This window comes from Sceloporus occidentalis, unplaced genomic scaffold (assembly GCF_023333645.1).
Source record: "Sceloporus occidentalis isolate IW3139 unplaced genomic scaffold, rSceOcc1.0.p SCAF_6, whole genome shotgun sequence".
Taxonomy (NCBI): Eukaryota; Metazoa; Chordata; class Lepidosauria; order Squamata; family Phrynosomatidae; genus Sceloporus; species Sceloporus occidentalis.
Genome location: NW_028316986.1, coordinates 53,022,617 through 53,050,175, shown reverse-complemented (window position 1 = coordinate 53,050,175; position 27,559 = coordinate 53,022,617). Strand labels below are relative to the sequence as shown.

At 42.9% G+C, this 27,559-nt stretch overlaps 1 protein-coding gene and 1 long non-coding RNA gene across 5 annotated transcripts in view; one reads left to right on the top strand and one right to left on the bottom strand.

Moving 5' to 3' along the window:
* LOC149310742 (uncharacterized) overlaps positions 1-5,338 on the bottom strand; it is a 36,158-nt gene extending 30,820 nt beyond the window's left edge. Inside the window, exon 1 of the long non-coding RNA XR_016281703.1 lies at positions 5,223-5,338. This is a non-coding gene — a long non-coding RNA (uncharacterized LOC149310742). The remainder of the gene's footprint in view (positions 1-5,222) is intronic.
* Positions 4,257-27,559, top strand: part of LOC149310741 (uncharacterized) — a 76,802-nt gene continuing 53,499 nt past the window's right edge. For all 4 annotated transcript variants that reach the window (XM_089529642.1, XM_089529641.1, XM_089529639.1 and 1 more), the window contains exons 1-5: positions 4,257-5,477; positions 10,261-10,350; positions 20,544-20,705; positions 22,296-22,427; positions 23,198-23,386. In XM_089529642.1, coding sequence (XP_089385768.1) covers positions 5,055-5,477; positions 10,261-10,350; positions 20,544-20,705; positions 22,296-22,427; positions 23,198-23,386 — 996 coding nt within the window. In that variant the 5' untranslated portion in view covers positions 4,257-5,054. The remainder of the gene's footprint in view (positions 5,478-10,260; positions 10,351-20,543; positions 20,706-22,295; positions 22,428-23,197; positions 23,387-27,559) is intronic.

Genomic DNA, 27,559 nt, shown 5'->3' with positions numbered 1-27,559 from the left:
CAGAAAGGATGCCCCTTCCTAACCCTAGTATGTGCCAAGCACATACTTTTTGGTGGTGTAGAACCCATCTAAGAGTCCAAGTAGACCACAAATTGAACATGAGTCAACAGTGCAATGTGGCAGCTAGCAAGGCCAATGCGATTTTAGGCTGCATCAATAGAAGTATAGTGTCTGGCCCCAGCTGGAATATTATGTCCAGTTCTGGGCACCATAATTTAAAAAGGATGTTGAAAAACTGGAGTGTGTCCAAAAGAGGGCGACTAAAATGATGAAGGGTCTGGAAACCATGCCCTATGAGGGAGCTGAGAATGTTTACCCTGGAGAAGAGAAGGTTCAGGGATGTAACTAGGATTTTAAGAAGGGGGGGGGGGGGTCCAGACTAAGTGCCACCATTATAATGTGGCTTGGGTGCGGCGGCACAGCAGCACACACCATTCATTTTTCTAATGGAAGGGGGGGTCCGGACCTCAAGAACCCCCCCTTGGCTACGTCCCTGGAAGGTTAAGAGGTAATATGATCGCCCTGTTTAAATACTTGAAGGGATGTCATATTGAGGATGGAGCAAGTTTGTTTTCTGCTGCTCCAGAGATTAGGACCCGGAGCAATGGATGCAAGCTCCAGGAAAAGAGATTCCACCTCAACATTAAGAGGAACTTGCTGACGTCAGGGATTTTCGACAGTGGAACACACTCCCTCGGAGTGTAGTGGAGTCTCTTTCCCTGGAGGTCTTTAAACAGAGGCTGGATGGCCAGATGTCGGGGATGCTTTGATTGAGATTTCCTGCATTGCTGGGGGTTGGACTGGATGGCCCTTGTGGTCTCTTCCAACTCTATGATTCTATATAGAGTGATCCAAATCAATTTGCCAGCTTATTCACACTGCTGATGATGTGGATCAATGCAGATCTTTCCAGAAAACCTGGGGTTGGGGAGGAAACGGTATTGAATATGCTGGGTTAAGTGGGGTTTTGGCCAGCCTCCCCCAAAAGTGCATCAGGTGCATTTTGGATGTGTGTGAACAACAAGGTTTCAAGACAAATTCATCCCAGATTATTTTGTAGTGTGAATTGGGCCACAGAGAACATTTGTGCACGTACAGCCAAAAGCTAGAATCCTGTTAATGTCTTAGTATCCTGTTGTACAAGTGGTTGTGTAAGGAAGGGTATCCTGATCACAAGCAGTGTTACACTGATTTAACCACTGCACAGATTTCCTTTTTAAGATAATTGTTGTTCCTGTGTGTAGTGGTTTGAGCATTGGTTGATTCTCCGCTCAGCCATGGAAACTCACTGGGTTCCCATGGCTGTTTCTATTTCTTCCAGTCATTTTGGATTTATGGCAACCCTATCATGGCATTTTCTGGGACCAAGAGAGTGTGACTCCCCCAAGATCACCCAGTGGGTTTCCATGGCTGAGCAGAGAATCAACCAATGCTCAGACCACTACACCATGCTGGCTCATGAACATTGCACACTACTAACATGAGCAAGCCTTATGTAACTACATATGGTCCTGCAATTACTTGCCAGGTTTTTACACAACGGTGTGATGCATCTTACCTGCTAGTATAATTCTACAATATGCAGCTAGTGAGTGAGCAATATCTTGGCATTTTAACAAACAAACATTTTATGTATGCAAAGAATGATGATTTTAGCTATACATGGACCCCAGGATGAGGGCAAGGGGATAAGGGATAGGGGACTTCAGCTTGAAATGATCTGGCAAGACTAGACCACCAAGACTCCTATGTAATTGAGCTGTCTCAGGAATTAGCAGTCAGAGATGTACTAAATTGGGAAGCACCAAGAAAGGTTAAGGGGTCGTTCACACTCATTTTTTTGTACTGATGAGATGCGGATCTCTGCAGTGATGTGATCCTGAATCAGCGTTCACATTACGTTTAGTGCAATCAAATCTCTCCAACCCTGTCCGCTATTCACACTGGTGCACTTGGGAATCAACATGGCAGTGCCTCGTGGCCAGAGATGGATCTAAGCAATCCCGAGCGATTCAGTACTGCGTTCACACTACCGAAGACGCAAATCACTCCAGACCCCCTAAAAAAGACGTGGTTATTTATCCGGTGCCAAATGCACCAGGTAAAGTTGCTTTTTCACTGCCCCCCCCCCCCCCGCACACTATGCTGGGTGTGTTTGGGGCATAGTGTGAACGACTCTGAAATAACCCACTTTCCACACTGCGTTATTTCATAGTGTGAATGACCCCTAAGATAGCTATTGCCATTTAGACCTTTTAGGAATAAAAAAGGATGCTTGCAATCTACCTGATACTTGGAAGCTAAGCAGGGTCAGTCTTGGTTAGCACTTGGATGGGAGACCGCCAAAGTGCTGTAGGCTATATTTTAGACTCTGCCTGCGGAAACCCTATTAAATTAATGGGATGGCCGCAATTCAACAGGTGACTTGAAGGTACATGCACACTCTCACCCACAAGCTTCACATAACACATGGAGGGCATTTGTAAGTAAGTACACATTGTGCTTGTAAGAGTCTTCACATCTGAGAATGTTTGAATAATAATGGATGGGTAAATTTTAGCCCCGCGCCTTAAAAACAGTTCCCCGTAGTAGCTATATGTCTTAATGGAAATAATCTTTTGCACTCTCCTGAAAGAAAAGCAGGCTAACTCCTCATCCAGGGTAGGAAACTCAAATGTAAACACAAGCTCCCATTTATGGCTTCCCCATTTGCAGCACACAACATGTAGGAAACAAACATCAATAGAAATTCTGTCAGAAACACTGTCTCACATGCGCACACACACACACAATCGACAAAATAAAGATAAAGACAGGCCTTCAGTAACTAATTACAGTAACTAATTACAGTAATGAATTACACAACATACAGGATAGCAAACATCAGAAACGCTTTCTCTCACACACTCAACAAAATAAAGATATAGACAGGCCTTCAGTAACTACAATAATAACATCCCTTTGCATACTGATTCAGACTAAGGTCCAAAACACACTGCAGAATTAATCCAGTTTGAGACCACTTTAACTGGCCTGACTCATTTGTATTTTATTGTGGTGCCTGAGCTGTCTAAATGTCTCACAAAACTACAGTTCCCAGAATTCCCCAGCATTGAGCCAGGGCGATTAAAGTGGTTTCAAACTGGATTATTTCTGCAGTGTGTTTTGGGCCTAACATAGCTATGTCTTTTGACTGGATCTAACTAGGAGTGCTGCGCTGTTAACGTTTTCACTGAATGGTTGGGTGTGTTTTTTAAGTGCTGGGCTTAACGTTTTAATGTGGAATTTAATATTTATAACTTAACCCTTGAATCGAACTGTTGACTTTGTTGGAAGTGGCCCTGAGTAAGTAAATACTCAATGAATGCCATAGTAAATCAAGTAAGGCGATGAAGTCAATAGTGGCCAGGAAGGCCACGGTCCATTGTCATGTATCACTGGAAATACTGTTCTTTCCAAATAACCTTAACGCTGCCAAGGCCTCATCCGCACTGCAGAAATAATCCAGTTTGAGACCGCTTTAACTGCCCTGGCTCAATGCTGGGGAATCCTGGGGCGCTGGAGTTTTGTAAGACATTTGGCCTTCTCTTCTCTTTATTGCATTTGGTTGGCTCCATAAAAGCAGAGTGGCCAGGCTTTCGTCCTCCTTTCCCAGGCCCTGTCCTACATTCTAGCCTTCAGCCCAAGCCCTCCATTTTGAGCAGGCCTGAGAAGCCTGAGGTTTATATTTATTCCAGGAGGAGTGTATTTAGGTTTGGTTTTGTAAGGTCCCACAACAAGCTCCAGCTCCCAGACTCCCATAGCCTTGAGCCCGGGCAGTTAAAGCGGTGCCAAAGCGGGTCATTCCTGCAGTGTGGCTGCAGCCTCTCTCTCCCTTTCTCTCCAGGTGAGATGCCCCTTCTCCTTCTCCCTCTGGCGCTGGGCCTGGGGCGCGCCCTTGTGCTCCGCCTGGCGCTGGGGGCTCGGAGGTGCCTGCTGCCGCTGCTGCGCCGCCTGGGCTCCCGGCTCTCCTCCCGAGAGACCCGCCAGGCCCTCCTCGGCTGCCTCCTCCACTGCCTCCTCCGCCTCCTCCGCAAGAAGCAGCCCGACCGACACTGAGCAGCAGCAGCAGCAGCAGCAGCAGCAGCAGCAGAGGTAGGTAAGCATTGCAGGCAGAGAGCCAGCCCCTGGGGAGGGAGAAAGAGGCCGCCTTGTAGCAGCATCGAGAGGAAGGATGCTTGGATTGAGAGTTCCTGCATGGCAGGGGTTGGACTGGATGGCCCTTGAGGTCCCTTCCAACTCTACGATTCTGGGATTCTAAAGAGGAGGAGGAGGAGGAGGAGGAGGAGGGCGTCCCAGCCTTCCCCCCTGCCTCCTCCCAAACCTGCCCGAGAAGGTGGAGGGGGCACCCCAGGCTCCTCCTTCCCAGCCCTGGGCAGGCAGGTGGGCAGCCCTGGCAGTGGCCGCCCCTGAGCCCCTGCTGCTGCTGCCCTGGCTGAGGAGCCCCTGCTGAGGAAGGGGAAGGTGCGGAGGGCCAAGGCAAGGCACCCCTCTCTCCCTCTCTCCTCTCCCCCAGGACCAGGCGCCTTCAGCCTTAGCTCCAGGAGGAGGAGGCTCTGGCTCTGATCTGCTGCCTCCAGACCCCCCCCCCCCCTTTGGACGGAGCTGCCCCCGGGCCCTGCTCCCCGCCTGTCTCTGCCTTCTCCTGCCGCCGGTGGAGGGCTAGTTCCCTGGTCCCTTCTTCAGCATCACCCAGAAAAGTCTGGCCTCTCCTGCTTGGGATCCGAGGAGGAAGGCCGGGGGCCCTTTGCTTGGGGAGGCTTCAAAGCAAGCTTGAACTCTGGGAGATCCCCCAAGAGAGGAGGAGGAGGAGGAGGAGGAGGGGAAGAAGAGAAAGCAGCTGGGAAGAAGTTCTCTGGACCCTTCTTTGAAGCCTCGTGTGGGGAGGCCGAGCCAGAAGCGCATCTCTGCAGACGGTGGCATGGGCGCTGTGGCCTTCTCCTGGGACGCTGGAGCCAAGTGACAAAACGTGCGACGCAGACCCACGGAGCCCGGGACCAAATGCTTGAGGAACAATGTCCGAGGGCACGGCAAGGAAAGTCCAGCCCTTCACCATTAGCACCAAGCTTTCCTTGCCAAAGTGCTCCCTGGACTTTCCGGGAGAGAGCTGCCCCGGCATCTCTGTAGCTGCTCTGGAGAACTGTGCTTTGCACAAAAACCTCAAGGAGAGCGTTTCTCTGTACCTGGCTCAGGGTTGCCCGGTGCCCACGGGGGCTGGGTTCGAGAGCAGCAGCCCGGCGGCGGAGGGGGTGGTCACCCAAGAGGATCGCATCAACCGCAACTCCTTGTCCCGTTCCATCAAGAAGATCACTCTGTCCAACTGGCAAAGGGAGCCTGGTCCGGGCGAGGAGGATGCCATGCTTAGGGGCACTACCCATGCCAGCTCTGAGAGGAACTGCAACAACAACAACTGCAGGACAGGAAAAGCCCAGTTCAAGGTAAGCTATTCCTTGCCCACCCTTGATTTTGTTATGCCCTGGCACTCTGCTTTCCACCGCTCTTGGGTTGAAAGCTAAGCCAGGCCTGCTTTCTCCTCAGTCTCTAGAATCCTTTGTGGCCTCCATCATGTGAGAAGGCATTGTAAGACTAGAAGTTCTAGGGGCCAATTTGCCTCATGAGATATTTTTTCGGGGTGGTTGTTGTGATAGTTCAGCTTTTGCCCTGTCTGTCTATAGTGGAAGAAGAGCTTTGTTCATGCAAAACTAAAGATGCACCACTTCTCACTTTTGAGCAGAAGTAACTCTGAGCAAAGTAAGAGTCGGAGATGGAGGGATCATCGGAGACAAAGGAGGCCATTTTTTCTTAGACTGAATCTAGCCCCTGTCTCCTCCAAATTATCACTCAGTGTCATCATATACTGCACACTGTCTGATATTATCCTTGGAAAAGGCTTTCCCCTTAAAAGATGGAGGTTAAATACTGACTTTTCCAGATAGCTCTTCTTCATTTGAAGTAACATGGGTTTTCTTGTTCTGCCTTTTCGGAATTATTTCTGCTCCATCCTCTGAGTTCATGTGTCCTTGTTTGTGTCTGTATCGCCTGCTCATGATTAGTGAAAAAAACAACTTGGAACAGGGTGGAACAAGCCTAGGAAATGTTACCCATACAATTAGCAACCATCTAAGTTTCCATCCCCTGGCAAACTGTACCGAGGCATGTCAGTGCTGGGCAGATTTGGTAAGAATAAGGCATGGAGAGTGATGCTGGTAAAGACCTGGAAGTCGTAACACCCAAGCTTGAAGGTAAAAACAAGAGTGGCATATACAAGTTTCTCAGTCTGAGTCTTCTGACAAAACGGTGCTGATGCTTATAATTCAGAGATGCCTTTTTCTTGCTAAGAGTTTTCTGTGTACACACAAGAAGAACTTGGAAAGTGATCTTTTTGGATTACAAGAATCCCCAGCCAGCATGGTCACTACAAATACCTCCCATACCAAATCCAGCCTTGTTTTGAGGAGAAACTGTAAACTAATTGCACCGTTATTTCTGTCCGTGTGCCTGTGTGTTTTAACTGATGTTCCTATAGGAAAAGAGTGAGCAAATATCTGAAAAACGGCATTGTCAGTCAAAACTTTATGGAAGTGAATGTTTCAGGTGGATGACCCAGGATCACATCAGATCCATTTGCCCATTACAAGGGTGCACCACTTCAACTGCTTTCTAACCAAATTCCCTCCATGGATTTCAAGTATTAAAGAAAGCAAATAAATAATACTGTGGTTGGCTCCATGATGTCAAGATATGTTAGAATCCTGTTTTGTGAGGTTATGATAAACTGAGGCCATGCAGCTCAGTTTTGAGCAAAGTCAAGATTTTTGACAGGTTTCGCTGTAATGCATGGCAAAGTCATTACCTCACTGCGCTATCTCATAGGCCCCAGGGAAAGTGTCCTTCAAACTGACCTTGAAATCTTGGCCGAAATCTTGACAAGTCCTTCTGTATTTCCCTGGCACTGAGCCTCGCAGAACCCAGACTTGTTCCTCCCTTGGATGGAGTAATCTGCCCTCCATTTTGTGGTCACTACCGTCCATTGAACCTTCCTGCCAGTCACTTCTCCATTGCAGTCACCACTTTCCAAAGCAATAGAAAAGGTTAACTCGGTTCTTGTTTTCACATGTGCTCCCGGCTGCTGCTTGTTGGATGGGATGAGAGGCAGGGAGGGGAAGAGCGGGGAGCGCTGCCTCTGCAATCCAAGCAGAGCAGCTCTGCAGGAAGGATGAGATCATCTTGCGCTGACAGCCTTGTTTTCCTGCAGCTGATGGATTGAGGGGGTTTCGTATGTAAATAAAGCACTTATGTCACCTGAAAGCTTATCTCCCATAACTGAGCTCAAGCTGGGGAAGTGCCAAGTAGGCTGTGGTGGTGTATGTATCTTCAACTTGCCTGTTGACTTCTGGCGACCCCTTAAATTTCATAGGGTTTTCTTAGGCAAAGAATCCTCAGAGGTGGTTTTGGCAGTTCCTTCCTCTGAAATGTTGCCTACAGCACCTGGTATTCATTGGTGGTCTCCCATCCAAGTACTAACCAAGGCTGACCCTATTTAGCTTCCAAGATGGAATCTGCTGCCCCAGGCCTCTGTGGTGGTAGTAGGTAATATATTCATATATAAGGACATGTTTAACCATAAGTATCTTGAGTCACAGGGCAGTATGCCCAGCAATGTAATGACCATTCGGTGTTTCTGACAACCAGCCTTTCTACAAATAGAACAGGAGCAAAACATCACCGGAGAATTTATTTTCTTCAACAGAGAAGTTTACTCTTTGTCTAATCTGCCCAGTTTTCAAGTGCTGAGCTGTTTCATACTCTTTAAGTTTTAGCCAGACAATAAAATATCCTAGGCTTTTCTCTTAGTGTACGTGTCTTTTATCAATGTTTCCAGGGTGGAACAGTCTTCCTTGTATGTACATTTGGAGAGGAATAGCCTCACATCAGGAAACCAGCTAAGAAACTTTCAGGACTTTCTTTTTTTAACCACCTGCCCACCAGACCTAAGTTACGTATTACAGCAGTGGACAAAAGGGAATGCACATCTATCAAAAAAAAGCTGTGAAAAGGTGATTCATACATTTAAAGAACACCCCCTCCAACCCAACAGCTGTAAGAGCACAAGATCTTCTGAACAGCGAGAAACGTACCTGAGACTGAGTTGGGTTTTTTCCTCCTAGAAAAATGCAGCTGCAAACACATAAAATCCACCAGGGATTGGGACTTTGTGGAATGAGGCATTCAAGACAATTGAGCTTGTTCATATCAAACCATTCCATGTATATAACAAGACTTAGCTGCAATACAAAAATACATTACATACTACTTATAAGTAAGTCCAGAAAGATTAATTTCCAAGTGAAATACTAATGTTTGCAGTGTTAGAAGTTCAGTGTGGAAGGAAGAAGCACAGGTTTATTTAGACATGTGTGGAGTTTTGGATGTCCAGAGATAACAGAAATAAACAATACAGAAAGTGCAATTGCTTCATAAAATGTAGTTGCTCTTGGAGGAACCTATGCACAAATTTAATTTACACGTCTTATTATAATTCCTGAACCATATCTTGTCAGTGCTCTGGTATACTTGATCTGGGTCTCAGTATTTGCTAAATGTGTGACTGCAGCAGCAGTTCCCTCTCTTTGTTCTGAATCATGAACTCTGATAAGCATTTGTGTTCCCTGGGTGATGCTTCTATGCTATGGTGACATCATCCCCTTTGTTCTTTTCAATGGAAAGTTACTCAAATCAGTATCCCGCCTCCCCCCCCCCTCAATCATGCTAAGTACAATCACATATGTAGCAAGTGTAAATTTAATTAATTAATTGATTGATTGATTAATTGTTGGCCTTTCGTTAGGCATGAGCCAAAGATGCAAACAGTCTCTGCTCAAAGGATGTTCCAAAATAGACCATGCTGGCCAGGGGACATTGATTTCTTGTTTCCTCACACAAGTATACGATACTTTGCCTTCTAAAAGACTTGCTTTTCTTGGAGACATTGCTTGTGTGGATCACAAATACCCCAGCTTGACTGTTAGGACTGTACCTTATCCCTTGGCTCCTAATGGAAGGCAAAGATCACAGAGAACAATATGTTCCAATACTGCAGTCTTTATCCTTCCTATTTAAATTTGGCCATTTCCCATTGTGCTAGATCTGTTTCCCCTTCCAAGCAAAATGAATTTTTGTGTAAACATGAGGGATGGTGTGTATTTTTTTAACTTAATTTGAAATTTTATCCTCCCAGGAAGACTTGTAGTACAAGTAGCACTGAGTAACAGTAGAGCTCCAGCTCCTGGGAACCTGCTAAATTAGGGTCTTATTTTTGTCTCTTTTCTGATAACATTCTGACAACATTTGAATAGTACTGCATTATTTTTTTCATTTGGCAGTTAATGATGTTTAAATGAGAGATGGTATAATCCTTGGGATGGAATGTTGGGCTTGGAAGTAAATTTGCACCTTGGCTATACTGATCTTTCTGCTGGGTTAATGTTATTTTATTTTATTTTGGAAAGTTTTTTTAACTTCTGTTTTCTCTTTAAAATGGGAATAATTATGACCTCTGTCACTCTTGCAAGAATGAATGGCTGATGAACTTAGTGTTCAGTAATGTATTGATATAAAATGCTGAATATGGTGATGAGGAGGCTAGCAGATGGTTACTTTTGCCCCATCTCCTCTTAGGATAGCTACATGTGGATTTGCAAAACAGTTGTCATGGGTCGAGATCGATTCGAAGGTGGATAATAATAACAACAAGTAATAGATGAGAACCAGCATGGTGTAGTGTTTTGAGCATTGGACTATGTCTCTGGAGATCAGGGTTCAAATCCGAGCTTGGCCATGTAAACCAAGTAGGTAACTTTGGCAAGTTCCACTCTCTCAGCCCCAGAGAAGAAATTTGCCAAGAGTACATGATAGGTTCACTTTAGAGCCACCATAAATTGGAAATGACTTGAAGGCACACAACAACAAAAGTAATAGCTGAGAAGCTGTATCTAAAGCAACAACAATTGGTCAACACAGCTGATCTCAAAACATTGTCTGGAGACACTGTGCTTTATGCAGGAGATGGGCAGTGATAGTAAAGTCACAGCTTGAAAAATTTTCTTTACTCTATTCCAGCACAAAGAGTTTAGAGCCCAGGGTTCTTTAATATTCTGGGCAAATATATAGTATAGCTGGGTGAAGCTGCATCCTCACCTGTTACATGATTTTTCCTTCTAGGTCTTTCTCAAAAAAGAAGGGGGGAAAGAGGAAGAAAAGCAAGAAGAAAAAAAGTTCAAGGTTGGAGACAGAGCTGCTCCACTTCACATGGTATGTGCCATTGTAACCCTTTCATTCAGTCTTCCCCAGCTATACTGGTTGTGGATAACATGACTCCTAGTCTTTCATGAACCTCTTTGCCACTTTCCAAAGCATTGGAAAGCTGACATGGAAAGTAGATTAGAGATTGTACTGCAGCTTGAAACTGGTTTGGTGGGCCTTTCATAGGCAAGTGCCTAAGTCTATTTTATTTGCTGGTGCTGATTTGGATTGCTGTGGACAAAAGTGGTTACCAGATACAGAGTTAATTACAGTCGTCCCTCCTAATTTGTGAACTTGGAATTTGCAAATTTGGTTATTTGTGATCCAGGCATTGGAGGGGTCAGGAGAGAGCTTGGCGGCCCCTTCTGCCTCCCCTCCAATGCCCAGATCGGGTGATCCAGTCATGGCAGGGGTGGAGAAAGACCCCTGCAGGTCCCCTCTGGATTCCTGCCAACCTCTCTAGAGATAGATGTAAATAAGAAAATTCTGGGGGAAATGTTGTGTGGGGAAATGAGGTTGTGCCTGGGACTCATTCACAAGATTATCTCAGTTCAAAATCAGAACAGGATACCATTCATATTGTGGCGATAGCTTTATTAAACCAGTCATAAAGGCACAAAATTAATTGTACTAGATTTCAAAGGTCAGGCAAAGATGGCAAAAAACCATGTTGGGAAAGGGAAGGAATGGTATTAGAAATTAAAAATTGATTAGAAATTAAAATTTAAAAACTCCAGGCATTTTATAGTATAGAGTACTTCATGACCCCAGTAAATTCCAATGCTCTGCTGACCCTTTGGAAGAATGTTCAGCTACCCCTGAATGAGGACAACTTGCTGACAACTACAGCATATCACTGTTTTTTCCCTGAATCATGGTTTGCTGAAGAAGCATGGGATATTGTTCTTACTCCAGTGTTTTTCATTGGCTCAGACCAGAAAGTATCCCCATTGGTAAAAGTCAATAGTTCTGTGAGGCATTTTTATTTTTAGGGGTATGGAAAAGACACATGGCAAGTACCTTTTGGGGACTGTTTGCAACTATGCAGATAACGATGCTGCAAAAAGTGCTGGAAAATGTTTATGTAACGGATCTAATTCTGCGTGGAGTCTACAACCAAATAGTCTACAACTAAAATATTGCATTCTGATGCATGAGAGTTAACTTTGTAATGCAAATGTGGCCTTATCATGAACTTGTTTTCTCAGAGCCATAATTCCTCCCAAAGGAATATGCACCCAAATTGTATTCTTAAAATTTATCACACTTCAGAGTCATGTTCTACATATATCCTGGCTCTGTTTATACCTCCTCCACTTAAGGATCTTAAATTTGATTTTGCAAAACTTGATATGTGTGCTGTCAATGTTTTGCACACAAGAGTGTTAAGCTTCTCTTTCCATGCTCTGCCATTTAAGATCAGGCAGTACTGACCTCCCTTCCTGCAAAGGGATTTGAGATACCAGGTTTACAAATTTAGCCCTCCATGGTAGTTTGCAGCTGGACCTTGGGCTGCGCTTGGAAGGAAGCCACTTCTGTAACTGGCTGACCTTAGCTGCCTTGGACCAGTGACAGAACATTACATCATTGCTGACCGCAAGAACAAAGCTTGGAAAAGGTTCAGAATTTCTCTCACTTGATGAGTTACTTAAAATAAGTGTCTCCAGGCTGCCTTTGAGGAGTAGAGTCTGAGCTCATTTGTAAGGAAGGCAGGGAGGAAAAGTCACCCTTTTGTTTCAGTAGCCTTTTAGCTTAAGGGCTGAGAATATAGAAAATTCAGAAATGCTGTTGTATTCAAGATCAGGAAGGAATAAAAAGAAGCTGGATGCAGTACACAGAAGAGTTATATAAAAGGGATAACAAAATGAAGGACACATGGATCGAAGAGTCATATGAAGATGAACCCCAAATTCTAAAAAACAGGTGGAAGCTGCAATGGGGAAAAAAATAAATCATGAGGAACAAATGATACACCAATTGAATTGCTTCAGTCCACACTAACAGAATCAACACCACTGCTAACCAACATATGTCAACAGATATGGAAAACAAAACAATGGCTAACAGATTGGAAACAATCAATATACATCCCCATCTACAAAAAAGGATATATAAAAGGCTGCAGCAAAATCATAGCTCTAATCCCTCATGCAAGCAAAATCATGCTCAAATTTCTGCAGCATAAACTCCAACCATACATGGAGAGAGAAATCCTAGAGGTCAAGCAGGATTCAGGAAAGGAAGAGACACTAGGGACTACATTACAAACATACAGTGGCTAATGATGCGCACCAAAGAATCTTCCAAAAGAAGATCAGCATGTGCTTTATAGACTATAGCAAGGCCTTTGACTGCATAGATTATGAAAGACTATGGAACACCCTTAAAGATATGGGAGTGTCAATGCATCTGATAGTCCTAATGAGGAATCTTTACTCAGGACAGGAGGCCACTTTCAGGACAGAACATGGAGAAACAGCATGGTTCTCAAATGGCAAAGGGGTCAGACAAGGCTGCATCCTCTCATCCTATCTGTTCAACTTGTATGCAAAACATATTATACGAAAAGCAGGATTGGAGACAGAAGAAGGAGAAGTAAAGATAGGACGAAGGAATATCAACAATCTAGGATATGCAGACACCATACTACCAGCTGAAAACATCACAGACTTGGAACAGTTACTAAGGAAGATCAAGGAGGAAAGTGCAAAGGCAGGCTTATTGTTGAAGAAAGAAAGAAAACAAAAACAAAAATAATGACCACAGAAAATTTACACAGATTCAACCTAGACAATGAGAAAATAGAAATAGTAAATGAATTTTCACACCTGAGATCAAATATTGATCAGAGTGGGGACTGCAGTCAAGAAATCATAATAAGACTAAGAATGGGGAGGGCAGCTGTGAGACAACTAGAAAATATCCTAAAATATAAAGAGAAACAACTGAGCATGAAATTCAGAATCATACAAACCATTGTATTCCCTATTACCATGAATGGATGCGAGAGCTGGACAGTTAAGAAAGTGGATAGGAAGAAAATTAATTCAGTTGAGATGTGGTGCTGGAGAAGAGTGCTGAGGTTACCATGGACAGCCAAGAAGTCAAACAAATGGGTCCTATAGCAGATCAAACCAGAAGTCTCTCTGGAAGCCAAGATGACAAGATTGAGGCTGTTGTACTTTGGCCACATCATGAGGAACCATGACTCACTGGAAAAAGCAATAATGCTAGGAAAGGTGGAGGGAAGCAGAAAAAGAGGAAGGCCACATGCTAGATGGATGGACTCTATTAAGGAGGTCATAGGTATGCATTTTCAGGATCTGAGCAGAGCAGTGGAGCATAGGGAGTCTAGGAGATGTCTCATCTACAAGGTCACCATGGGTTGAGATCAACTCGAGGGTGGATAACAACAACAACAACAACTGTCCCTTAGGACTGAGAGAGAGAGATGGTGGTTGATCAAGATACTATGATTAGATGAAGCTAAAGAGTTTATTTGCTTTTTCTTTTTCTTTTTTTCTTTTTAGAGTGCATGTTTATCTCTGCCTCAGGCAGAAATTGAGAAAGTTACTTTCTTGGACTGCATCTTCCAATGGCCATACTGGTTGAGGGGAATCCAGAACTGTAATCTAAAATATAACTTTTCCAAGCTCTGATTTCATGCTTAATTCTCACTAGAGTTAGGTAAGGTTTATGATGAGGAAAGATGTCTGGAAAGTTTAACTGGAATCTTTCTACCAGTCAAGCCCATATGTCTATAGATAGACCATTCATTCACTTATTACAAATCAGATCCTTGCAGTGAATGAACAATGTGAAAACACTGAGGGATTTCAATGGGACCACATTAGTTGAATGAGCAGTCTGGTGCTGGCAGAGTAAATGGGTGCAGGATTAGTCAGGGAGCTCATGTAGGCCACATTCTTATGCCATGATGTGAGAGACAGATACTGTCATGGAACAGAAACTTGCCAAGAAGCAGGAGATAAAGCAGATGAATGAGAAATAAATCTTCAGCATACCAATTAGGAGCTTAGCACTTTGAGATTATTCCCAAAGCCCATATATGATAGGAGGAGGCACATTTCTTTATTCACACATCAGCCTTGTTACATCAAAAGTAGAGATAGGTTTCACTTTTTAGCAGGCAAAAATACGTATAGAGGGAGCTATGCTAAAGCTTCCTTAGTTTTAACTTTACAGCACTATATCATTTCAGGTGTTTATCTCCTAACTCTGCTATCAGAACTGGTCCATTCACACACACACATCAATTTTAATGAAACAATTACATTCGTTGTCCCCTATTTCATATGGGGAACTGATATAAAATGTCTCTGATCATACTGGCAACTGACAGAATATATTCTAGGATAAACAAAATGTGTATGTATCTCCAAAATAAAATTGGAAAGAACAGGAATGAAATCTGGGACTTTCTGGTCTTTTCAATCACTCTGTACAAACCCAAAATTTCAAAGACTAGGGACAAGCGCAAATTGACTGAACACCAATAAGAGCCAGATCTTATTTCTAAGATAGAGGCAATAAAAATGAGAAATGGGTGAAGATGAGGTTTAAAACATGGCTAGCACAGCATTGAAACAACATAAGAAAGAGAGAGAGAGAGAGCACCTTTTATTCTGGTTAATTTCTATATATAGTTGTGAAAGCTGGACAGTGAAGAAAGCTGATAGGAAGAAAATCAGCTCATTTGAGACATGGTACAGAAGAAGAAATCTGTGGATACTGTGGACTGCTAAAAAGGCAAATAAGTGGCCCCTAGAGAGCAAACCAAGCCTGAACTCTCCCTAGAAATCAAGATTACTAACATGAAGCTGTTGTACTTTGGCCACATCATAAGAAGGCACGACTAACTAAAAAGATAATAATGCTTGGGAAAGTAAAAGGCAGTAGGAAAAGAGGAAGACCATATTCCAGATAGATAGTTTCAGTCAAGGAAGCTATGGCCCTGGGTCTGCAAGACCTGAACAGAGCTGTTGATGATAGGGTTCCTCAGAGGTCTCTCATTCATAGGTTGAAGTGGACTTGATGGCAGTTAACAATAACAACAAATAAAGGAAAAGATGTCTATATCAGAACAGTTTTGAGATCAAATGTGTCCCAAGAAAGCCATGCAGATAAAATGCCTAGTAGACTACAATAAGTTTGCCATTTGCAAGAGAGAAAAAACGCACTGTGCCTCAGTGGAGAACTTTCTTTTTCAAAGAAATAGTGTGAGAGTGAGTTCTGTATGAATTCTTGAGATGTTTAAAGAAATAATGTGTTGCTACATCAGCAAAAGTAGCCCATTATTTTGCTTGTTGCATTGAGCCTTATGCTAGGGAGGAGCTGGAGGGAGTCTTGCTTTTTAGTGAGAGGCTGTTATGTCTTCATACCTTAATTATACAAGGTGTCCATAGCTAACAAGTGAGGAGAATATATATTTATACACACACACACATGTGCACACATTTTCAAGGCAATGTTCTTGTGCTGGGATTCCTCCCCTATACTCTAGGGACTGTGGAAGAGGGGTCAGTCCTGAGAGCCAGGAACCCTACTCATAAGTATATGATATGTCTTCTGATCATGGCAGGATTATGGCTGGTCAGACTGCTTACTAAATGGTGTACATCCATAGTTTCTCCCCATGACATTTCACAGTGCTTCTATCTCCACAGTGGCTCTGAAATCACACTTAGCCATGAAGTTCTTGAATTATTTTGAATTATTTAGCCTACATCATGTGGTTGTTGTGATAGGAGGGTGGTATGTTCCTATGTATGCAGTATAAAAGCATACCCAATAATTATTACAGTACTTGCAGAAAAGTATGTTTGGTTGCAATGGTGTGATCCACATCCTATAAGAATCTATAGGAGGGATTTCAACATGCAGAGACTGCATTTTAAGTATATTTAATTTTCTTTGCTACTTGACTCAGCAGTGAGAACTAGCACAATAACTGCAGAGCAGGTACATCTTCATCACCACTGCAGTTTCGCCTGTATTGTGAGCCAGCCTAGAATTTTGCACCATTGTGTTTTGGATCTGCAACACTGTGGTATCTGTCAACAGCTATCAGCACCTGATTCTGTAATGTAAAAGTTGCACCAGATCGTGGGAATAACAAGTTAAATTTAACAAACTGTGGGATAATTAGTTATCCCTTTTCATTAGGAGAGTTTATGAGTTAAATTGATGCATAAAAGCTCCCACTATCAGAGATTGAAAATAACTAGATAAATATAGCTATTCAAAGACGTAGTTGTCTTAGCAACAAAAAAGAGAAAAGGCCAATGAAAGAGTCCAGTAGCATCTTTGGGAATAATTGATTTATTCTAGTAAAAGCCTTTATGGACTACAGTCCACGTCATTAGACGTTATACAAACTTCAAAAAGAATTTGAATGAGATTGTGACTAGGAGTAACTGTTACACACACTCACACACAATCATAGACATATATCAGCCAATGTGAAGTGAAAGGCTTTCTCGGCTGGCATCCATAATTTTTTGTGGGTTTTTCATGCTATGTGGCCATGTTCTGGAAGAATTTATTCTTGACATTTCGCCTGCATCTGTGACTGGCATCTTCAGGGAATGGTGGCATGGAGGTGTGTAGGGTATAGATACTGTGCAACCCTTGGTTGAGAGGAAGTGATTTACATGTTAATCTGTATGTTGGTGAATGGCAAGGCCTCAGGATGGGAGGATATGTGAGGAGGATTTGTGTCTATTTAATTAGTGATAGATGGGAAACCCCCTGACCCTGGGTGATGTTCATTTGCATGTGCTGAGTCTTGATTTTTGGTGTTTTTCCGGGACTAGTAGCCAAACATTGTTCACTTTCAGGGTTTCTTCTCTCCTGTCCAGGTGTTTGTGGATATCATTGGCTTCCCTGTGCTTTCTGACCTAATAGTGGTTGGCATGGTCCAGAATTTCAGTTTTTTGAAAGAAGCATTTTATGCCCAGGTTGGTTTATAACATGTTCTGCTACTGCTGATTTTTCTGGCTGGTCCAGTCTGCAGTGTCTATCGTGTTCCTTGATTTGCATTTGAACACTGCATTTGGTGGTCCCTATGTAGACTTGTCCATACCTGCATGTTATGCAGTAAACTCCTGCGGCCGTGACAGGGTCTTTCCTGTCCTTCGCTGAGTGCAGCATTTGCTGGATTTTCTTGGTCAATCTGTAGATCATTTGGAGGTTGTGTTTCCTCATTAGTTTTCCCTATTATGTCTGTGACTCCTTTGATGTATGGTAAAAGTACCTTCTTTTTGGATGGTTGTTTGTCTTCACTCCACTGTGTCTGGCAGCTATTCTGATGTCTGAGCTGGAGTAACCATTAGCCTGCAGAGCCCAGTTTAGGTGCTTCAGTTCATCATTTAGGAAGCGGAATTTGCAGATCCTTTTTGCACAGGCTACCAGTGTTTTTATTGTGCTTCTCTTTTGTCCTGAGTGATGGTTGGAGTTCTTGTGTAGGTATCTATCCATTTGTGTAGGTTTTCTGTATAGCATGTAGCCCAATCATTGGTCCAGTTTGTGGATGACCAGGACATCCAAGAATGGCAGTGTTCCTTTTCTTTTTTTCATCTTGAATTGGATGTTTGGGTGGATGTTGTTGAGATAGATTTTCTTCTCCATGGCTCTAAATGGGCTTTTCTGGTGCTGTTTCCAGGAATTGCTTTTCAACATGTTCCATGTAAAAGTTTGCTATCACGGGGCTCAGAGGGCTTCTCATGGCTAGAGTCCATTGTCCCACTGGAAGTAGTTTGTGATGAGGCAATGTTCAAACAGGGCTGTGATGTCTTCCAGAAAAAAAATTGTTGGATGAGTGCCACAGTTTCCATTAGGGGGACTTTGGTGAACAGGGAGACCACATCAAAGCTGACATACCTAGTATGCCATGTTATATTGGTATGGCAGAGGAGGTGATAGAGTGATTAGAGTATTAACTGTGCCATCAAGGTTCTACACCCTGCTGAGCTTGGAAACTCAGTAAGGGACTGTGCAGGCCTGTGAACATCTAGAAAGCAATGCCAAAATCACAAAAAGTCAACACGGGTTTCAGAGAAACAAGTCATGCCAGACAAACCTTATCTCTTTCTTTGATAAAATTACCAGCTTGGTAGATGAAGGGAATGCTGTGGATATAGTATATCTTGATTTCAGTAAGGCCTTTGACAAAGTTCCCCATGATATTCTTGCAAACAAGCTTGTAAAATGGCTAGACAAGGCAACTGTTACATGGATTTGTAACTGGTTGACCGACCGAACGCAAAGGGTGCTCAACAATGGCTCTTTTTCAGCCTGGAGAGAAGTGACCAGTGGGGTCCCACAAGGCTCTGTCCTCGGGCCAGTTCTATTCAACATCTTTATCAATGACTTGGAGGACAAAATTGGGGGAATATTTATCAAATTTGCAGATGACACCAAATTAGGAGGAGTAGCTAATACTCCAGAGGACAGGATCAAGATTCAAAATGACCTGAACAGACTAGAAAGCTGGGCCAAAGCTAACAAAATAAAATTCAACACGGAGAAATGTAAGGTACTGCACTTAGGGTGGAAAAATGAAAAGCACAGATATAGGATGGGGGACACCTGGTTGAATGAAACTACATGTGAAACGGATCTAGGAGTCCAAGTAGACCACAAGTTGAACATGAATCAACAGTGTGATGTGGCAGCTAACAAGGCCAATGCGATTTTAGGCTGCATCAATAGAAGTATAGTGTCTAGATCCAGGGAAGTAATAGTGCCACTCTATTCTGCTCTGGTCAGGCCCCACCTGGAATACTGTGTCCAGTTCTGGACACCACAATTAAAAAAGGACATTGAGAAACTGGAGCGTGTCCAAAGGAGAGCGACTAAAATGGTGAAAGGTCTGGAAACCATGCCCTATGAGGAACGACTTAGGGAGCTGGGGATGTTTAGCCTGGAGAAGAGAAGGTTAAGAGGTGATATGATAGCCCTGTTTAAATATTTGAAGGGATGTCATATTGAGGAGGGAGCAAGCTTGTTTTCTGCTGCCCCAGAGACTAGGACCCGGAGCAATGGATGCAAGCTGCAGGAAAAGAAATTCCACCTCAACATTAGGAGGAACTTCCTGACAGTAAGGCCTGTTTGACAGTGGAACAAACTCCCTCGGAGTGTGATGGAGTCTCCTTCCTTGGAGGTCTTCAAACAGAGGCTGGATGGCCATCTGTCGGGGATGCTTTGATTGTGATTTCCTGCATGGCAGGGGGTTGGACTGGATGGCCCTTGTGGTCTCTTCCAACTCTACGATTCTATGATTCTATGATTTTACAGCCAATTTGGGGCCATGGCAACCAGACACCATGGCCCCAATCTTGCCTTTGCAGGGTGCAAAAAGGAGCCACAAAAAGCGGCTTCTTTTTGTGCCCTACCATACAAGGCTCCTTGGGCACCAGAAGAGTGCTGTGACACCGCAAGCCATGTGGTGCAACACGTAGCCTCACACTGGCCTGGGGGCAGAGCCGGGGCGTACATCATGTGGATGTTATGCCCCGACTCTGCCCCAACCTGGCCAAAGATGCTGGTGTGCATAGCCCCTAAGTGACCACGAACCAGTCATTTTGTCTCAACATTATTACTGCTGTTTTTTTCTTCTTATATTTATTTATATCCTACTTTTCCAGTTTGGAACTCAAGGCAGCTTGAAACAGCTATGACAAGCATACTTAAAAATTAACAGCATACAAAAGTTAAAAAACAAACCTACACAAAATTTGAAACCAGTTAAAACAAATTGAAACAACAATAGTTAATAAAACTTCAGCACATTATGCAAGGCCTGTGTCCTCTGAAAAATCAGTTCTCAAAGGCCTGCCAGCATAAAAAGGATTTTATCTGCTTGTGGAAAGATACTAACCCTACATCATGGCATTTTTGAAAAGATAAAGTGGCAACATTGGCTTGAGCTCACTGTAAGAAATTTGGGGTATACATATTACCATTAAATAAAATAATAGCTACAGTAGTTTGAGCACGCTTGCAGTAATGCAGAGGTTTAGGATTGGGTGTTCAGTGCTCATTCATGCCAATTTATTCTCTAAAATAGATTTGCCTTTAGAACTAAAGAGCAATTGAGACACACCCACTCTCTTTTTATCTGACTTAGGGCAAATGGAAGAAATCTATACTCTCTCTTTCTCTCTTTCTCTTCCCCTTAGATTGCAGATTCTACTGCTTCATCTCCATGGAAAGAGGGTATCAAGAATATACAGGCAAGTAAGCTAGTGGAGCCAAAACATGGCATCAAGAGCAGCTCAGGGCTGGTGGACCTTTCCAAATGGAGCCCACTCATAACTCAGTTCAACTGTGATGTGATGCAGGTAAGGGTATAACTTCAAAAAGGAAAGAGTTTGGCTTCAGTGCCTTGGTGGATCAGGACATTGGAAGACCATGTTCTGCTTTTGTTTCCAAAAACTGTAGTAGAAAGGAAGGGAGAGCAACATTTCCATTGTCAGAGGTCTTTCCTCTATTAGAGTGAGAGGAACGTGCGGACGGAAAAAGACAAGGGTTTTTTTGGCAAGAGGGAAGCTGTTCTTGTACCATGAGGTCATCCTTGCAACCTCTCTTTGGGATGAAGGACCAGGGAGATAGTAGGTTAATCTGCAAAAATCTGATTTCTTTCCTGTTGTTGAGAAAAAAGATGGCATCAGACAGGGGGCTCTGTTTTGTGCAGCGAAAGCTAAATGGTAGTTTATCAAATATATGCAAGTAACCTTAGGAAAGGCTGTATTATCTTTGAGATAGTTGGCAAGTCATCTTGAACAAGGGACTCATGTGATAGTAATAGGGCTCATCTCTCTTACTGCCTGTAACAACCTGTGGGTACCAGTTTCGTAGAAGGAACTGCTGGCCTCTGCTCTGTGATCCATATTGTACCTGCTGGGTCAGCATGAGTCCAGCCACATGATACAACTATCAGTGTTCTAACAGCTTCTTCAACCCATTGGCTGCATTTTGCTCTCCCGGTTCTGTAGGAATGAAGAAAGCTGCCTTATGTGTTCATACCATTTGAAAATCTAGCCCATTATTGTTTACTCTGACTAGCAACGACTTTCTTGGGCCTCAGTCAGAGGTCTTCCCCATCACCTCCAATGTAACCATTTCAACTGGAGGTGCTAGGGGACTGAATGAGGGAACTTTTGTATGCAAAGCATGTGCTCTTTACCATAGAGCAGTGGTTCCCAACCTGTGAATTGGGACCCCTTTGGGGGTCGAATGATCCTTTCACAGGGGTCACCTAAGACCATCGAAAAACGCATATTTGCATGTAGCAATGAAATAATTTTATGGCTGGGGGTCACCACAACATAAGGAACTATATTAAAGGGTCGCAGCATTAGGAAGGTTGAGAACCACTGCCATAGAGCAATGTTTACTTCTTAAGATGCCTCTAGACCATCCAAGGTCATCAGATTTCTATGTAAATTGAATATTGTGCAGATAATTTTGCACATCTCCTCTGTATGAGGCATTAAAGACATTGCCATATCATGTAACTTAAAACATGTGGGAGGGGGGCTCTGTAAAATGGTCATAGTTGTTTCCTTTGTCCTAATTAATAGCTTTGGTGAACGATCTGCAGCACTACAGCAGTTCCACAGAGACTTTAGCATTGAAGAGTATATTGAATATTTCTATGTTGCAAGGATGGGGAGCACTGTATGTTACATCATCCATGACCATTGGCTTTGCTGTCTGAGACTGATGGGAGTTGGTGACCAACAACGTGTGGAAGGTTACAGCTTCCCTATCCCTGACATACTGTGTTTTTCTTACTGCTATCCATTTTACCAACTATCCATCCATTCTCCTGTGCAGGAACAGATCTTTCAAATTTCTGAAGGAAGTAGACCAAGGGTTTCCCCCAGATGTTTATCCAATTCCCACATCCCTGTATGATTCTGTTTCAGGCCGAAAAGTGGGTGCAAGGAAAACTCCTAGACCTGAAGGATGGCTGCAGCATTCAGGAATGGGGGCGCATGACTCAAACTTTACAAAGAGATATGAAAGACTTTGAAAATACTATGATCAAACTAAACCAGGTACAGCAAGATCTCTGGACTTCCTATCCCCACCCTGTAGTCACTTAGGTTCCAGACTTGAATCCAGTTCACACTTGCTCTCTCTACTGTTGTTATGTACCATTAAGTCAGATTTGTCATTGGCCCTATAAATAAGAGACTGCCAAGAAACTGTAATTAAAAGCATTGTTCAAGTTTCACAGACTCAAAACCATGCTTTCCTTTATTGAGTCAGTCCACCTATAATGTGGTATTTCTCTTTCCTTACTACCTTCAACTTTATTGAACATTACTATCATATATATTTGTCTATAGTCAACCTCATGTTTAGGGGCCAAAATTAAGAATTTTGATATGACTTGTGGATAGGTCAAGGGTAAAACTTAGGGGGTTGTAATAAAGAATGTAAAGAACAAAGTAAAGTGAAAAAATGCCAAAGAACTTAGAAAATTCTGGCAGATATAACTGTTTGTGCTCACCCTAAAGGCTTAATGAATGAGGAGGGAACTATAGCAAATGGTGGCTGTGTCTTGTGTGGGGGATGCATCTAGGCACAGGACTAGGAAAATGTGCCCATGTGAAAAAGGATATAAAGGCAAGAGTTAAGGGACAGTATTAACTCGTACCAAAAAAGGAGCTCCTGCGGATATGAAGGGACAACTTACTTTAAGATGCTTCCCTGCATTCCTCCAGTTTATCCACATGACAGTTCCTAGAGCTTCTCACAAAGTCAGTGATATAGGATGATGGGATGATTATTCAATGTATTTCTTTTTCTATCCATGCCACAGATCGGCGAGCAACTCATGGTTCAGCCAAACCACAGCACAGAGATAGGGAGGCGATTGCAGACCCTGAGAGAACAATGGCAACTGCTGAAGCAATTGGCAACAGATCAGAGCAAAGCAGTGGGAGGACTCAGGAACCTGCAGGAATTCAACCAGAAATCTGAACAGCTGGAAGCTTGGATCAGACAGAAGGTACCTTGCCAAGGACAAACAGGGCCAAGGACAGCCAATTAAGACCCCAAATAGCACTTTTTCCTGGGAAATCATGCCCTATGAGGAATGGCGTAGGGAGCTGGGTATGTTTAGCCTGGAGAAGAGAGGTTTAGGAGGTGACATAATAGCCATGTTTAAATATTTGAAAAGATGTCACATTGAGGAAGGCGCAAGCTTGTTTTCTGCTGCTCCAGAGACTAGGACACAGAGTAATAGATTCAAACTACAGAAAAAGAGATTCCACCTAAACATTAGGAAGAACATCCTGATGGTGGGACCTGTTTAACAGTAGAGTATGCTGCCTCAAAGTGTGGTGGAGTCTCCTTCTTTGGAGGTTTTTAACCAGTGATTGGATGGCCTTCTGTCAGGAGTGTTTTGATTGTGTCTTCCTGCATGTCAGGGTGTTGGATTGTGTGGCCCTTGTGGTCTATTCCAACTCTATGATTCTGTGACTTTCTGTCCTGCTGCCCCCAGTTGTGAACTAATCAGATCAGGAGGGTTCCCCACCACCAGCTTCATGCTTTGTTTTCTTTAGGGAATGATGGGAATATAACATATTGGAACTGTACTATCATCTCCTCCTCTAGTTTCTTTTCTTGATGCATTCATTGCTGTTGTTGTTTTAGTGAAGGCTGGATATTTGGACTGAGGAGGTTGGGGGGTTGTTTATTTATATTTGGGTCGTCCCTGTAGTTTAGGAGTAAGAAAGTACATATAGCTCCTTTAGGTGACATTTAGCTTCTGAACCCCTTCTTTATTGCACTTAATGGCTGCCTAAGCACATCCCTGGCAGCTCCTAGGATCCCCCCTCCCTTTTCTTATTTGTTCAGACCTTTTGTTGGCTCCAAAGTCACTCAAAAGGGAGCAGTTTTACTTCCCCTCTCCCCTGCCACCATCCCTGAAAAATGACCAAACCCAAAAGTTACATCATGTCATTTCCTGTTGTGTCAAGGAGCAGCTTGCCAGGAGAGGCTAGTGGTAATGAAAAATGGCTGCCAGACTCACAGTGTATTTGCTCACCCCTGCTGTAGTGTAAGGTTTAGTCAATCACTGCCCATTATGTCACCTGCTATTATAAAGGCATTTTGTGGGGAAGACCTGCTCTTTGCTTGTGTCTTCTGATATTATGCATAAAGTTTGTGGCTGATCTTGTGATGTCAGGGGGCAGTCTTTTCAGTCCTTCCAGTTCCTTGATACTTTAATTTAGCAATTCATATGCTTAATTTAAGTCAAATACACATAGCTTTTCCAAAGAATGTAGAAACTACCAGTGGGAACTGCTGACTCTAAATCAGAGGACCATTGAGGCCTCTCCAGGTTTTGAATACCTTTGAGGGAGCTGTCCAAGGTGCTGAACATGTTTTGGGGATAAGATGAAGCTTCTTTAGAGCCTAATTGTAGCCTGGAGTAGGTTCACTACCCAGGTGATCTTGGAGCCATCAGCTGCCATGAGAGCTCTCTCGATCTTAGGCACCCTCAACTTCTCATAGATAGATAGATAGATAGATAGATAGATAGATAGATAGATAGGGAGCTGAAAGTACATGGTGCACTCTGAATTATATATGTATGTGTGTATATGTACATATGTATGTGCGTGCAAAGGGATCTAGTAGCATCTGATAGACTAGCAAAGAGAAAGAAGGTAGCATAAGCTTTCTTAGACTGATTCATCAGATGCATGGAATAATAGCTTTAATAGCTGTGAATGACCTGGTTATATGTGAATAACAGTAGAAATATAAAACCTCTGGGTATGGTGATGAATTGACGTTCAGATTTAACAGTGGTTTTGGGGGACAAAGTAGAAGGGAAGATGTTGCCTAACCCCACGGTGAGTGGATAACTGTATGAATGGTGGAGTGAGTTATTGGAATGAGTTATTGCTAGCTGGGAACCAAAAAGGAGATGTGAAACTGGTCAAGAGAGCCCTGAGGTGTTAACATGTGTTGTATGCCTGGAAACCATTGTCTCTTTTCAATCCAGTGCTGATGGACTGGAATTTGTGGATATATTCCAGTTCTGCTGTTTATCTTTTTAATCTTCCTTTGTAGTTTTTTTTTGTTTTGTTTTGTTCAAGGATTGCTGTTCTGACGTCTGAGATGAAATGCCCAGGAGGATTGAAGTGTTCTACAACTGGTTTTTGTATATTCCTATTCCTAGGACCTTATCACATGGGCAAAATCAGGGGTTTAAACAACAATTATCCAGCGCAACATGTGATATTGCAATTAAGATTTTCACACAACATCACTATTAAACAGGCAATAAACAGGCAATAAACAGCAATAAATCATTTTCAGGGAAATCTCGAAAATGATTTGTTGTTGTTTATAATTATTATTATTATTATTATTTGTATACCACCCTATGGGAAACCAATCCAGGCGGTTGACAACAGTAAAATATAAAATACAACAATTAAAAACACTTTATCCCTCCCCCACTTAAGACAGTATTAAACAGTATAACATATTAAAAACACAATATCAAAGCATAAAAACAACAATTAAAAACTAAAGCCCCTGATATCCCTCTGTTGATCCTCAACCATCACTAAGATGGGGCCACGGGAGGAATGAGGGAATCAGGGAACCTGGTTTATTGCCTGTTTTTTGCCTTATTGTCCACTTAGTAGCAATGTGTGTGACAATCATAACTGCAATATCACATTTTGCGCTGGATAATCGCTGTTCCAACCCCAGATATTGCCTGATCTCGTCCATGTGCCTAATGTCTGATTTGTGTCCATTTATCATCTAGTGCAGAAACTGGCTTATTTGCACAACCAGATCATTCATAGCTATTCAAGATCTGTTTGTAGGCACTCCCCTTCATGTATTTGATAAAGTAAACTTAAGTCTGCAAAAGCTACCTTCTTTTTCTTGGTTAGTCTCAAAGGTTTTACAAGATCTCTTTGCATACTGATCTAGACTAAAACAGCTACATCATTCAGTTATGTGTGTGTATGTGTAAAATGAGATCAGGTGTGTAGGCACAGCTTTATGTATTTTGCATTATTATTCCAGAGACATGTAGAACATTATTATTTGTCTAGAATGAGTTTCCCTTCCAATTCTCAATACTTTTATTGATCGGACTGTTGCAAATCTGTCCATTGAATCAGTTCAAAATAATTTTGTGAGCGTGTGCTTTCTTTTCAAATAAATTGGTTTCTTTTGAATCCAGGAATTTGTTTTGTTTTTCCTTTTTTGTGATTGTGGGGAAAACAATGGAGAGAGCGGTGGCTAAAAAATTCCATGACAGTGAGCTGGTGAATCTACTGTAGGTTTTAGTCTGCATAATGGAGCTGTTGCAAAAATAGATGCCATACCTTGCAAAGCAGCTTTGAAGTTAAAGCTAAGGCCTTCAGAGGATTCACTGCTCCACTTCATGGGAGCCACTAGTTGCTACTGGTTGAAAAAAATTAGAGAGTGGCTCTTGAATGCAATAAAGTCAGAAGTGAGTGTTAGAAAGAGATTTTGGGAGTCAGGGAATGCAGCAGTGATGTAGATTTGAGTTGATTCATTCAGACTCAAGTTGCTTCAGTTACTTGATTTGGCTATAAATGATGCTGTGACTATACCTGACTTGCAATTTGTATATTTCTAGCAACTGACTTGCTGGCATCATTCACTTTGAGCAGTAGGCAAGACCTGCCCCCAAAGTATGGACACATTTCTCGGAGGTGAACAACAAATGCATTAGGCAAAGGGCTTGAGGCAGAAGGATCGTTCTAAAACTTTTGAAAAGCTTTCAAAGGCTCCTCCAATGTGCAGCAGGGACAGGCTGCTGAGTAGACCTCAACTTGTACCTAAAGCCCGTTGCTTTATACATTTGCTGTTCCCTCTGAGAAACATGTCCTACCTCCTTTTTTCTGTTATTTATTTATTTATTATCCTGTCTTTCTCCCAAGTTGGAACCCAGTTGGCTCCCAGATGTGAGACGTGAGACTCAACTTGAAACTTTAACATAGAGACTTGACTTGAGACTTAGAGTAAAAGACTTGAATACATCACTGGAATGTAGTTCCATTGTATCTATTTTGTGAGGTTTCCTTTGACTGTGTAGCCCTCTTTTGTTGTTGCTCTTCTTCTCCTCCTCCTCCTCCTCCTCCTTCAAATATGTATACCCTGCTCTTAATCAGGGTAT